General features: G+C 54.4%; 1 protein-coding gene across 1 annotated transcript in view; it reads left to right on the plus strand.

The window, feature by feature from the left end:
* The window catches only part of ripk4 (receptor-interacting serine-threonine kinase 4), a 29805-nt gene extending 15624 nt beyond the window's left edge, over positions 1–14181 (plus strand). Inside the window, exons 2-11 of the mRNA XM_042334665.1 lie at positions 2375–2666; positions 3993–4138; positions 5073–5122; positions 5999–6157; positions 7481–7551; positions 8352–8369; positions 9588–9852; positions 12751–13783; positions 13916–14029; positions 14065–14181. Coding sequence (XP_042190599.1) covers positions 2375–2666; positions 3993–4138; positions 5073–5122; positions 5999–6157; positions 7481–7551; positions 8352–8369; positions 9588–9852; positions 12751–13783; positions 13916–14029; positions 14065–14164 — 2248 coding nt within the window. The 3' untranslated portion in view covers positions 14165–14181. The remainder of the gene's footprint in view (positions 1–2374; positions 2667–3992; positions 4139–5072; positions 5123–5998; positions 6158–7480; positions 7552–8351; positions 8370–9587; positions 9853–12750; positions 13784–13915; positions 14030–14064) is intronic.
* Positions 14182–14778: the final 597 nt, after the last annotated feature.

Raw genomic sequence — 14778 nt, forward strand, 5'->3', positions numbered from 1 at the left:
CAGAACGAGTTTAAAGCCAGGGCTTCTTTTTTTTTACGACGGCAAAAATATTCGTGCCCTGACTCACCGCGATGGAACCTTAGATTGCCCTGCTCTTTTTCTCCCGTTTCCCGCAATTACTGTGAACTTTAATCCAGTTTTACATTTAGAGGTTTAATCGCCCTCGTTCGTGGCTCCAAGAGGATCCTGTGTTAAGTAAACTGTGGCGAGATGCAGTGTTCTTCAGCCCGGCTCAGTGTCAGGCCAGCGACAGTCACAGTGTCGCGAGTCCAAACCTCAGTCAGCTCACAGTACAGGTTGATGCTCCTGGTGCAGTGTTTGGCGGGGAGGGAACGTGGGTGTGTGGGCGTGTGCGTGTGTGTGTGTGTGTGTGAGAGGACGTATGCATCTTCACCTACAAAATACACAGTCACTAAAGTTTAAAGTAAAGCGCTTTTGAGATGTCCTCTCAACGTGAATGGCGCTGTATCAAATGCAAGGTGTCGTATCTGCTAACTATTCGGGATTCCAATCACTTGCTTTCCTTTTAAGACATCCTGCTAGCCGGCTCACTCCGGCTAGCCAGGTGAGTTAGGACGCCGGCTTGTGACAGAGCAATCCCATGTTCTCGGTCTCGAGGATATTTTTTTTTTAACCCTTTAATTCCTCTTCTGATTAAGCTATCGTTAAAGTTGCGCCCGCCAGTTACTGACTGCACGGCCAGGGGAAATGATCTATCACCATCTGCAATCGAGTGCGTCTACGTGAGCTTAGCCCCTTTGCCCCAGGGGTTGAGCATTCAATCATCGCAGTCGACTCACCAAATGTCAGCCTGGAGCAGTGGTAGCGCGCTCGCCTCCGAGTCATAAAGATTGGGGGTTCAAATCCCACGTCGAGACTTGAACTCGTAGGCTAAGCTGACGCTCCGGTGTAGTACTGGGGGACGTGCTGCATTGTCGGAGGTGCCCTCCTTCAGATAAGACGTTAAACTGATTCGTGCCTGTTCAGGTGGATGTTAAAGATCCCGTGGCACTATTCGAAAAGAGAAGCGAGTTTCTCTCTCCCAGTCTCCTGGCCGGCAATCCCCCAAATAAAATCGCTTGTGTGTTTCATGGCTGTTTGTGGGGCACGGCTGTACGTAACTGGCTGACGTGTTGCACCCACAAAAAAAAAAACAGTCAAAACTCCCCACCCTCCCCGTTCAGTGCTCTGACCGTAACTCTCATAACTGCGCACAATTGTGCTGCCGCGTGTGCCGACAACTACAGCGTCAATCCATTTCACATGAATTCCTGTGAATCACGTCCGTCTGACATGATGAAGAGCTATAACAAATGCATTCGACACAGCGCCTCTCTCGAAAGATCAGCAGGGCAACCTGGCTCAGTCGGAAGCACTTCTCTCTCTCTTCTGAGTCAGAAGGTTGTGGGTTCAAGCCCCCGCATCAGGACTTGGAACTCATCGTCTACGTTGGGCACTCGGCGCAGTGCTGGGAGGGGGTTGAATTATCGGAGGTACCATCCTTCGGATGAGACGTTAAAACGAGGTCCCGTGTGTGCCTCTTCAGGAAGACGTTAAATAATAATAATAATAATCCTTGCATTTGACATAGCGCTTTTCACGTCTTGTAGACGTCTCATAGCGCTTCACAGATTAGACTGTATTAAGTATCGGATGGCGCTGTTCAAAATTTTCATTCAGTTTCACGGCTGTATATGTGGGCAATGTGATGCACATTGAGATGACCTCTGGAACACGAAAGACGTTGTACCAAGTGTAAGGATTGTTACTATTGTGGAGTCCTGTAGCATTACTGGTTAGAGCGCTCGCCTCGCAAGCGAGAGGACCCGGGATTGATTCCCAGGTGGGGCGAAACCTTATGCAAGTCTCCTTGCTCCACACGCCTCTGTTTAGCTGGCAGTAAGCAGGAGCCCGATTGTTAGTCAATTGGCAGATCACTTTCCAGAGTTGATATTCCCTCAAAAAAGAGTAAAAATTGTGTTACTCAATCCACGGCTTTTTGTGCGCAATTGGCTGCCACGTGTCACCCGCAAACTACACAGTCATTTCACTTTACAGTATATTCTCAATGACTTAATAAGGCGCTATACCGAATGTAAGTATTATTATTACGAGTAATCATGGGGAGACACATCAGAGTGGCAGTTGAGTGATTCTTTCTAAAACAAAACCTATTAAGGAGGCTGTGCAAAGGGTTTGGAAGACGGGGTGGGTGAGAGTACCAGGCAAGGCACTATTATTCTAAATAAAAACAGAAGTCGCTGGGGACACTCAGCAGGTCGGTCAGCATCTATGGAGAGAGCAAAGTAAGTTAGCGTTTCAGATCGATGGCCTTTATTTATTATTATAATTCTTATTCCCTTTCGCCCCGCAGGGAGCTCTCGGAGCTCGTCGAGGAAGCCAAGAAGATGGAGATGGCCAAGTTCCGCTACATCCTGCCGGTGTACGGGATCTGCAGGGATCCGGTGGGGCTGGTCATGGAGTACATGGAGACGGGCTCGCTGGAGAAGCTGCTGGTGGCAGAGGTGTTGCCCTGGGAGCTGCGCTTCCGCATCATCCACGAGACAGCAGTGGGCATGAACTTCCTGCACTGCATGTCACCACCCCTACTGCACCTGGACCTGAAGCCGGCCAATATCCTGCTGGACGCACACCATCACGTTAAGGTGCGTGGGGACCTCTCTCTTTCATTCTTTATCTCTGAACCTCTGCGGCAGCCTGGTCCGGTGGGAGTGCTCTCGTCTCTGAGTCCAAAGGCTGTGGGTTCAAGCCCCCAAGTCCAGACTATGAACTCCTACTACTTGAACTCCCTCCAGAATCCACCACCTGGAGCCTCCGCTCGACTGCCACCGGCCTCTTACTTGTCCCTTGCACCCTCCGCTCCACCATTGGAGGTCACGCTTTCAGCCACGACGCCCCGAAACTTTGGAACACTCTCCCTTAATCCCTCCGCCCTGTCCCTTTTTCAAGTCCCGCCTGAAAACCTTCTTCTTCTGTGCTTACGGCCATAAGCACAGACCCTTAACGTTCGCCCATACAGATACAGATGGGATCTTGGTTTTAATATCTCACCTGAGGAATGGCGCTTCCGACAATATAGAGCCTGTCCCCCAACACTGTATTGGGAAATGTCAAGTGGACTCTGTGGTCAAAGTCTCCACATGGAGCTTGAGCTGGTAATCTTCTAACTTAGATGCAAGAGTGATACCAAACTCAACCAGGTTGATATACCTATACCACTTCCCAATTAATAATGTGGCAGCTTTCCTGACAACAACAAAATGACATTTGTATAGCACCTTTCACGTGGGGAGGACATCCCAATGTGCTGGACAATCAGTGTTTTGGACCCGAGCTGGGGATCGGGATTGGGGAGGGTGGAGGACAGGGGGGGATGCAGGGCAATCGAAAGCATGGTCGAAGAGGAGGGTCTTGAGATGGGTCTTGAAGGGAGGGGACGAGGGGAAGCGACTGTGGGATGGAGTTCCAGAGGGTGGGGACAGAGTGGCAGAAGGTTCAACCCCCAATGGTGGGGTGGGCGAGGCGGAGGATGTGAAGCAGACCCGAGCTCACTGAGCGGAGGGAGCGGGCAGGATGCTGGGGGGTTAGGAAGTCCCAGAGGTAGGGGAGAGCAGCGCCATGGAGGGCTTTGAAGGTGAGGACAAGGATCTTGAACTGTATCCTCTGTGTGATTGGAAGCCAGTGGAGTAGGGTAAGAATGGGGGGTGATAGGGTCACGGAGCCTGGTGCGAGAGAGGACATGGGCTGCAGAGTTCTGGGTGAACTACAGCCTATGGAGGGAGTAGTTGGGGAGGCCGACTAGCAAGGAGTTTGCATAGTCAAGCCTGGATGTTATGAATACGTGTATGAGGGTTTCAGCGGCCTGCGATGTGAGACAGTGGCGGAACCGGGCGATGTTGCGGAGGTGGGGGTAGGCACTTAGTACAAATGTGGGTTGCTGTTCATTCATCTTCAGTCATTCCACTGCACAGATCTCAGACTTCGGGTTGGCGAGGTGGAACGGGCTGGCCAACACACAAGACATCAGTATGGACGGCTTCTGCGGCACAATCGCTTACCTGCCTCCAGAGCGCTTAAGACAGAAGAGAAATTCGGACATCAAACATGACGTGTACAGGTCAGATGCTTTTCCTCTAAGTTACTTTTAAGGAAAACACGCACCCCTTAACTGGGCAAGGCGATTTGACCTGCATTTCCCTCTCGGCAACTTAAAGTGGATTGATAGTTTGCACAGAAAATTTGTTGTTTGTGTTCATAACCTTAGCGTTAAGACACCCCTCCACCACCCCCGGCTCAGTTTGAGCGCTCTCTTTTCTCAGTCACGGGTTTGTGGGTTCAAGCCCCCATACCAGGACTTTGAACACAGTGCTGGTGGTGCCCTGCATTGATGCAGGTGCCGTCCTTCGGGTGAGACGTTAAATCCAGGGGCCTGTTCAGGTGGATGTTAAATAAAAGAGAGCTTCTCACCCATGTTCCTGGTCGATGGACAATTCGGGCATTCAATTTGTGGCTGGTTGTGGGAGATTGCTGTGTGCTGTGTGCAAGTTGGGTGCAGATACTTAGTAGGATGAATTCTTCAGAGCCTTGTGGAAAATGTGGAACACACTGCCCAAGAGTGCTGTGGAGACCCAGCACGCAAACAACAAATTATATTTGTACAGCCCCTTTCACGTCGGGAAGACATTCCAACACGCTGGACGATTAGGATGGGGGTAGGAGGGTGGCTGAAAGCGCGGTCGAAGGCGAAGGTCTCGAGACAGGCCTTGGAAGAGCCGAGGGAGGGGTCGAGGTGAAGGTACTGTGGAATGGAGTTCGAAAGGGTGGGGGTAAGAAAGGCTGAAGGCCTGACCGCCGATGGTGAGGGCATGGGGCAGCCCTGATCAACAAAAAAGGGAGTATGACACCTGGGAAGTAAGGCTATTATAGGAAAATATGCTGAAAAGGTGGGAATTTGGGATTAAAAGATCTGTCACGACCAAACAAACTGGCAGGACAGGCTGAGTGGATGGGCTCTTCTTCCGGGAGATCTAATTATTTCCTTCCTGTTGCAGCTTCTCCATGGTCATTTGGGGGACACTAACACAGAAGAAACCCTACGCAGGTATGTGTGGTTTCATTACCCTTTGTGTGAAAAAGCACATTGTTGCGTGTGCGGCGACGGGTCAAGACTGCGCTTCCCGCAATTCAACGTGTCTTGACCCGTCGTCGCACGCGCACTGATCGGCAAGAGTTGGAATTGCATTGAATCGCGGGAAACGAAGGTCTTCGGCAGATCAAGACTATGTTTCCCGCGATTCAATGCAGCCTGTAGGTACGGGAGTAACGGTGGGTAAGGGAGAGGCGCTGCCAGTTAGAAATATTAATAATAATCCTTGCATTTGATATAGCGCTTTTCACGTCTTCCGACTTCTCAAAGCGCTTCACAGAATATGCTGTAAAGTGAATTGACCGTATATTTGTGGGTGAACGCGGCAGCCAATCGTGCACAACAGCGTCCCACAAACAGTCGTGGATTGAAAATGACCAATTTATTATTGTTTTTGTTTTTGGAGGGATTATTATTAGACATGTGGAGTAAGGAAACTTGCCCAAGGTTTCGTCCTGCCTGGAATTGTACCCAGGTGTCTCGCTTGCGAGGCGAGTGCTCTAACCGCTGAACTACAGGACTCCACAAAGCGTAATGGGTCATGACCCAACTGTGCAGCGCCTTGGGACGTCCTCCTGACGTGAAAGGCGCTCTATAAATGGAATCTTGTTGTTGTTGTTGTTGTTGTAATACGAGTAATGCAATTGAAATCTAAATGGTTTTGATAGGAAACTAAATGGGTCTCGGGCGAAAATGTACAACTTGGGCAATGGCACGATTTATAAAGATAAGAATTACACGAGTTTTACGAAACTCGTGTTAAGTCTCGGTAGAGAAAAGTTTGGCTCAAGAGAGTTTTATTCCACTGTGAATCTTATTTCTGTTCTTCAGCTGAAACGAACATCCTGCACATTATGGTGAAAGTGGTGAGTGGTCTTCGCCCGGAGTTGTCGATCATTCCTAAATCCAGGCCTCCAGCTTGCAAGAATCTGATCAAATTAATGATGAGGTGTTGGCAGGAGGATCCCAGCAACCGCCCAACGTTCCAAGGTACCGGCTCTCTTCTTTTTCTCTTACCCTCTCTCATCGTCATTAATAATAATAATTGTAATAATCCTTGCATTTGATGTAGCGCCTCATCACATCGTTGAGATGTCTCACGCCGCTTCACAGACTATATTGTAGAGTGAATTGACTGCGCGCAGTAGTGTCACACAGTCATGGATGGAATGACCATATTTTTAAAAAGATATTTTTTGGGGGGAGGGATTATTATTACCTCTGGAAAGTGATCCGCCAATCGACTACCAACCGGAATCCTACTTACTGCTAGGTAAATGGAGGCTTGTGGATTAAGGAAACTTGCCTAAGGTTTTGCCCCAGCCAGGAATCATGCGAACCACTATGCTACAGGAATCTGCCACATTAAAACTCCCATCGTTAGTTTTGTGGAGTCCTGTAGCTTAGTGATTAGAGAACTCGCCTTACCTCGCAAGCGAGAGGACCTGGGTCTGAGACGTGATAAGGCGCTATATCAAATGCAAGCATTATTATTATTATTAAGCCTGGCTGGCTGCGGGAGCCTATTCTCGGTTGGTGTCATGCTCGCTTCAGAGTTTCAGAAGGTTGTGCATTAATGACCCCATGTCGAGGACTTTTGAGACCACAGCCTCGGCTGACGTTCCAGTGCAGTAGTGCGTGTGTGTGTGCGTGAGCTACAAGTTTGGAGGTGCTGTTCTTCAGCCGTGTTCTTGTTGGTGCATACAGTCACTACGCTTTAGAGCAATTTCTTGTGAAGTGCCTCGGGGCGGGGTGGGGGGATATTGCAAACGCTATATCAAATATTATTTATTGTTTATTAGGATTATTGTTATTCCTAATCAATTTTAAGTGTCGGCCAATATTCCTCTCAATTTCACCCCAAAATAAATTTCTAATTATTTGACTGCTCTCCTCACGGTTGTTTATTTATGGGACAGTCGCTGATATCATTCAGCCTTTCTACCCCCACCCTCTGGAGCTCTCTTCCGGAAGCCCTCCACCTCACTCCTCCCTTGCCTTCAAGGCACGTCTCGAGACCTTCTTCTTCAACCGTGCCTTTGGTCATCTTCCTACCCCCCACTCCCACCCCCACGCCCGCCATCTCTCTTGTCTCCAGTCCGCAGCTTGGATGCAAACCCTCGACTGTCCAGCTTTATTTTTAACTTGTCAACTCCAGCCATTGTATCGTGTAGGAGAATGCATCAGGATAATTTGTATGGCGTGGTAGACTGCAAACGTCCGCGAAATTTTAAGGTGTTTGAGCTTCCCTGCCGTAGGTTGGCGCAGCCTCTAAAGCCTAACCGCGCGATGCATTTTGTTTTCTTTTGAAAGATATCACTTCGGAAACAGAAGAACTTAGCACCAAACCCCAAGAGATGCCTCAAGAGAAGGCTGAGCAGGCAGTGGATACCAGCCAAACCCAGGAAGCAAACATCAAGGTAAATCCCTGAAGCGATCGTGAATTCAATGAAGGGTAGGAAAGGGAAGTAAGGTTGTGGCGGCAGAGTCCGTTGTGAGCTTCAAGAGGGAAGAAGACAGGTATTTAATAATAATCCTTACATTTGATATAGCGCCTTATCACGTCTTCAAGATGTCTCAAATAAAGAATAGAGGCATAAAGGTTGCTACGAGGATCGGGCAAAGGGATTGAATGGATATAATGATATAATAATCTTGCATTTGGTGCAGCGCCTTACCACTTTGGAAGGACGTCTCAAAGTGTCTCACGTGATATACTGTGAAGCAAAGTGACTGATTTATTTGTAAGCAAATGCGGCAGCACAGCAGTGTCCCACAAACAGCCATGGAGCGAGTGACCGATTTTATTGGGGATCGTTGGTCAGGGCACCGGGAGAGAAAAACTGCCTTCTCTTTTTGAATAGCGCTGTGAGATCTTTCAACGTCCACCCGAACAGGGAGACGGGACCCTCGGTTTGATGGCCAACATTGAGTTTCAGGAGTCTCAGTTCAGAATTGGGTATTCGTATCCTCGAGGCTTCCCAACCCTTGGCAAACACTGGGACCTGAATTAGTTTAAAATTGGATCGGTTTGTACTTTTTTTACGAGTGTTTGTGGAACCATAAATTATAAGTTATCAGAGCACAGCAATGCGTCATTAAAAAGACCCACCGGGTCTGTGCTGTGTTTTTCTACGGTTGATCTAATCTCACTCTCCTGCCCGCTCCACCCACACACCCAAAGGAGGTTCTTTCTCCCAATGTCCTGGCCAACAATCCTCCAGATAAACTTGATCACTCATTCCATGACTGCTTGTGGGACGTTGCTGTGCGCAAAAGTGGCTGCCACATTTCACCCACAAAGTACACCGTCACTGCACTTAACAGTGAAGCGCTCTGGTTACGTCTCAAAGACGTGATATGGTGCTATTATTATTATTATTATTAAATTCTAACCACCAGTAAGTGATTATTGCTTTGCAGATAGTGTAAGTATGCTCGTTCTGCAAAGTACACACATTGTGCAATCCCACCGGATACAGGTGATGCTGATTCACTCAGACGCTCGTACAGACTAGTGACAAAACAGTAATATTTATACGGTTTATCAGGAGGCTAATTTGACCGTCTGACTTGCAAGCCATAAATTGCTGTTTCTGAAACGTCACCTGCATGACTCCCGTGCCAGTCACCATGCACTCAACTGCAGTGCGCTAAATGGTCATTTGGCCCAATGAGGCCATTCCTTTTGTCTGTCCCGTTAAACGCACGTAAACTCAACAGGTGAATTTACTGCAGGTCAGTCTGGCTCAGTGTTGAGACGTTAAACCAAGGACGTATCTGCCCGTTCAGGTGGATGTTAAAGATCCCGCAGAGCTATTCGAAAAGAGAGTTTCTCTCTCCCGGTGTCCTGGCTGACAATCTCCCTAATAAAATTGTTAATTAACTCCATGGGCATTGCTGTGCGATGGAGTCTTATAGCGTAGTGGTTGGAGCGCTCGCCTCACAAGCGAGAGGAACCCAAGTTCGATTCCCAAGTAGGGCAAAACCTTAGGCAAGTTTCCTTACTCAACAAGCCTCTGTTTACCTAGCGGTAAGTAGGAACTCCGTCGTTACTCTGTTGGCGGATTGCTCTCGGTGGCTAACAATCCCTTCAAAACAAATGAATAAAGAATTATATTGATTTGGTCGCTCAACTCATGACTGACACCATCGAGTGCTCTGGGTCACCACCCTAAACGAGGGTGCTATATAAATGCAAGTTGTTGTCGTTGACTGCTTGTGGGACACCGCTGTGCGCAACTGGCTGCCGCGTTTCGCCCACAAACTACTGTACAGTCAATCCACTTCACAGTATATTCTGTGAAGCACTTTGTGACGTCTCAACGACATGATAAGGCGCTGTACGCTATATCAAATGCAAGGATAATTATTGTTATGAGTGACCCCCATGTCTCCCTCTCTTTCTCTCTTGCTGTAGGAACCGCAGGTCCAGCCAGAGCAGCTGAAGGAGAAATGTCAGTCGGACGTGGTCTCGGACAGTAAGCAGTACAGCCTCTCCCAGCTCCTGTCCCAGCTGGACTCGGGAATTTCGCAGGATTTTGAGTCGGCAGAGGACGAATGCCCGGCGGCCGGGCCGATGGCGGACAGCAAGAAGAGATTGTCGGGAATTTCGTCCATCGATTCGGCCTTCTCGTCACAAGGATCCATCTCGCTGTCTTTCGGGAAGGAAGCTTCAGTGATTGGTAAGGTCCGAGACCGGTCACACTGAATCCAACTTCAGTAAAACCCGCATAAGCCTTACGATCATACAATGGCGCGCAAGTCGTACGTCCACCCGATTCCCATTCGGATTGCGCCTCTTGTATTAATCACCTCCTAACTCGTATCGCCACTCCCCTGCCCTCCGTTACTCCCACACTTACCGGCTGCATCGAATTACGCATGGTTACTGGCTAAATCGGATTTTCTATGACTTATACAGTGCGCCCGCAACTTGGGACTTCGCGTACGTCATGTGAAACCGAATGATATGCGAATTGTGCGCATGTTACTCTGCTAAAACTTGAAGCAGGAATTTCGGCCACGGCCCAAGTCTGGGAAGGAGAAATGCGTCTCGCGTGTTTTCTTTATGTCTGGGGGAAAGAGAAAAAGATAGGCTGCTTTTTCGAACAGTGCGCCAGAACCTTTAACGTCCACCCGAACAGAAGGGACAGTTCACCGCTCTCCCCCCACCCCCCCACCCCAAACACCCCATTGGAGCATCAGCGGTAGACTATGAATTCCAAATCCCCTCCGGCCCTCGAGCCTCCGAGAGCCAGGCTGCCTGAGGCTGATGTTGAGGGGTGGGCTCCGTAGCAATACGACGTGGTTTACACTGGCGTAAGGGCCTTTGGCCTCTCGAGCCCCATATCGGGCACTTGGGAATCACGTGGGCCGAAACCCCGACGCGGTGCTGGGAGGGGTGCGGCATTGTTGTTGGTGGGGGTGGGTGTGTTCGCGTGTCGGAGGGAGGGAGGGAGAGAGAGAGAGAGATAGAGACGCTCGACCAAGGCTCCCCGATAAGGGTTGGGTATCGTCCCACCTCACTCCTGTGGGCGATACTGACCTGCACGGGGCTCCGGGATGGTACCCGCTTTAATTAACTGTTGGGTCATCCTGGCACAGTGGGCAGCGATCGCTCTTGCCTCCGAGTAGGAAGGTTGTGGGTTCAAGCCTCCCCCCTCCGTCCGTCCCCCCCCCCCCCCACCCACCCCCGTGACTTGGAATCGCACGGTCTAAGCTGCCTCTCCAGTGCAGCGCTGGGGGTGGGGTGGGCACGGGTGGGGGTGGGGGGTTACGTTGTTGGAGATGCCGTTCTCGGCGGAGGAGACCTTAAACCAAGATCCCCTCCGCCTGTTCGGGGTGGACGTTAAAAGATCCCCGTGATGGTATCGGGGACAAGAATTTGGCCAACCACCAGCCCCCCCACACCCCCCCCCCCACCAAAATAAATAATACAGGTCACTCACTCCATGGCTGTTGTGGACTGCCGCGTTTCGTAGCCCCCCCCCCCCCCAACCCCGGGCGATGATAATAATTATTAATATTATTATTATTAATAATACTTTGGTCTCATTTTCTCTCCCCTCCCCTCCCCACCACACACACACATACACACCAACTCACACCACCCCCCCCACACACCATACACCCTCCCCCTCCCCCACACACACCCATACACACACACCAACCACACATCCCCCCCATACACACACCGCCCACGACCCCCCCACATACACACCACCACCCACCCACCCCCCACCACACACACACACACACCCATACACAAACACACACAACCACACATCAATCCATACAACACCACCCACACCCCAACAACACCCCCCACATACACACCACCACAACACACACACCCTCACACACACCCCCCACACACAACCCCCCATACACACACACCACTAACCACCCCCCATACACACACACACCATACACCTCTCTACCTCCCACCCCCCCACACACACCATACACCCTCCCCCCCCCACCACACCCATACACACACCCCACATCCCCCCACACACCGCCCACGACCCCCCATACACACCACACCACCACCCCCCCCCCCCCCACACACACACACCCATACACAAACCACACCACCACACATCATCCATACACACACCACCCACACCCAACACCCCCCCCACATACACCCCACCACCCCCCCCCACACACACCCCTCACCACACCCCCCACACACCCCCCATACACCACCACTAACCACCCCCCACACACACACCATACAACTCTCTACCCTCCCCCCCCCCCCACACACACCATACACCCTCCCCCCCCCCACACACACCCATACACACACACCAACCCACACATCCCCCCCATACACACACCGCCCACGACCCCCCCACATACACACCACCACCACCCACCCAACCCCCCCACCACACACACACACCCATACACAAACACACACACCAACCACACATCAATCCCATACAACACCACCCACACCCCAACAACACCCCCCCCACATACACACCACCACCACCCACCCACCCCACACACACACAACCCCCCATACACACACACCACTAACCACCCCCCCATATACACACACACACCATACACCTCTCTACCCTCCCCACCCCCCCCCACACACACCATACACCTCTCTCCCCACCCCCCCACACACCATACACCTCTCCCCACCCCCCACACACCATACACCTCTCCCCCCCCCCCCACACACCATACACCGCCCCCACACCCCACACACCATACACCTCCCCCACCCCACACCATACACCTCTCCCCACCCCCCCACACCTCTCCCCACCCCCCCACACCTCTCCCCACCCCCCCCCCCCACACACACACCTCTCCCCTCCCCCCACACACACACACCTCTCCCCACCCCCCACACCATACACCTCTCCCCCCCCCACACCATACACCTCTCCCCCCCACACCATACACCCTCCCACCCCCCACCATACACCTCTCCCCCCCCCCCACACACAATACACCCTCCCCACCCCCATACACCTCTCTAACCCCCCCCATACACACACCCACATACACCCCCCCACCCCCCCCCATACACACACCACACCCCCCACCCACAGAGCCCTCGGCCTCGGACGCCCACCGGAGGAAGCTGCGCGAGGCCCTGGCCTCGGGGGACGCGGGGCGGCTGATGAAGCTGCTGCAGCCGCAGGACGTGGAGCTGGTGCTGGACGACGACGACGGCTCGAGGCCGCTGCACTGCGCCGTGCGCGGGGCCAACGAGGAGGCCGTGCGGCTGCTGCTGCTCTACAACGCCGACCCGAACGCGGCCGACCGGCGCGGGGCCACCCCGCTGCACCTGGCCTCGGGGGCCGGGCGGCGGGCCATCGCCGAGCTGCTGCTGGGCAAGAAGGCCCAGGTCAACGCGGGCGACGAGGACCGCTGGACCCCGCTGCACCTGGCGGCCCGGAGCGGCGACGAGAGCCTGCTCCGGCTGCTGCTCGACCGCGAGGCCTCGCCGGGCCGGGCCGACTGCGAGGGCCGCACGGCCCTGCACCTGGCCTGCCAGCACAGCCGGGAGAGCGCGGTGCGGGTGCTGCTGAGCCGGGGGGCCAGCCCGCGGGCCCGGGGCCGGGACGACTGGACGCCGCTGCACTACGCGGCCTGGCAGGGCAACCAGGCCATCACCAAGCTGCTGGTCAAGCAGGCCGGGGCCGGGGCCGGAGCCGGGGGCTGCCGCTCGGGCCAGCCGGCCGTGTCGGCCCTGACCGCCGACGGCCTGACCCCCTTGCACCTGGCCGCCCGCCGGGGCCAGTACCGGGCGGCTCGGGCCCTGCTGGAGGCGGGCAAGTCGGCGGCCGGCGTGAACGCGAGCTGCCGGCGGGCCCGGCGCTGCCCGCTGCACCTGGCGGCCGAGGCCGGCCACACCAGCACCTCGCGGCTGCTGATCAAGCACGGGGCCCGGCTGGGCAGCCGGGAGGCCGAGGGCCGGACCGCCCTGCACCTGGCGGCGGCGGCCGGCCACGCGGCCACGGTCCGGATGCTGGCCGAGGAAGGGGCCGAGCCGGAGGCCGTGACCCCCGCCGGCCGGACCGCCCTGCACCTGGCGGCCGAGGGGGGTCACAGCGAGGCGGCCAGGGAGCTGCTGCTGCTGCTGCTGAGGCCGCCGCGCCCGAGCCCGAGCCCGGGGCCTGGGCCTGGGCCTGGGGTGGAGGTGGAGGAGGATGAGGAGAGGGAGCGGGAGGAGGCCGAGAGTGAAGCCGGGGGCCGGGGTCAAGCCCCGAGCCCGACCCCGGACCTCCCCGACCGGGACGGCCTGACCCCGCTTCACCTGGCAGCCGCCGGAGGCCACTTGCGGACCGTTCAGCTGCTGCTGAGGCACGGCGCCGACCCCGGGCATCCCGGCCCGGCCGCCCCGGCCCCGGCCGCCCGGCCACACCGCTCGACCTGGCCCGTCAGACCGGGAACAGCCTGGTGGTGGAGGCCCTGCTCCGGCACCACGGGGAGAGGCTGGCGGTGGCCGGTGAGTCCTGACCGGGCCGGGCTTTGCAGCGGCGGGCGGGGCGGGCGGGCGGGGGCTTCGGTGCTGGTGTGTCTCGTACACAACCCCAACGCCATCCCCCCCCCCCACACACACATACACTCACACACACACACACACAACCCCCCCCACACACACACATACACACATACCCACACACATACCCCCCCCCACACACACACACACACAACCCCCCCCCCCCCACACACACACAACCCCCCCACACACATACAACACACACACAACCCCCCCCCACACACACAACACACAACCCCCCCCCCCACACATACAACACACACACAACCCCCCCCCCACACACAACACACAACCCCCCCCACACATACAACACACACACAACCCCCCCCCACACACAACACACAACCCCCCCCCCCACACACACACAACCCCCCCCCACACACACACACATACAACACACACACACAACCCCCCCCCCCCCACACACACAACCCCAACACACACAACCCCCCACCACACAACCCCAAACGCACCCACCCCCCCCCCCCACACACACACACAACCCCCCCCCACACACACAACCCCCTCCAACACCCCTCCACACACACAACCCCAAACGCACCCCCCCAAC

Source organism: Callorhinchus milii, unplaced genomic scaffold, assembly GCF_018977255.1.
Source record: "Callorhinchus milii isolate IMCB2004 unplaced genomic scaffold, IMCB_Cmil_1.0 Scaffold4, whole genome shotgun sequence".
Lineage (NCBI taxonomy): Eukaryota > Metazoa > Chordata > Chondrichthyes > Chimaeriformes > Callorhinchidae > Callorhinchus > Callorhinchus milii.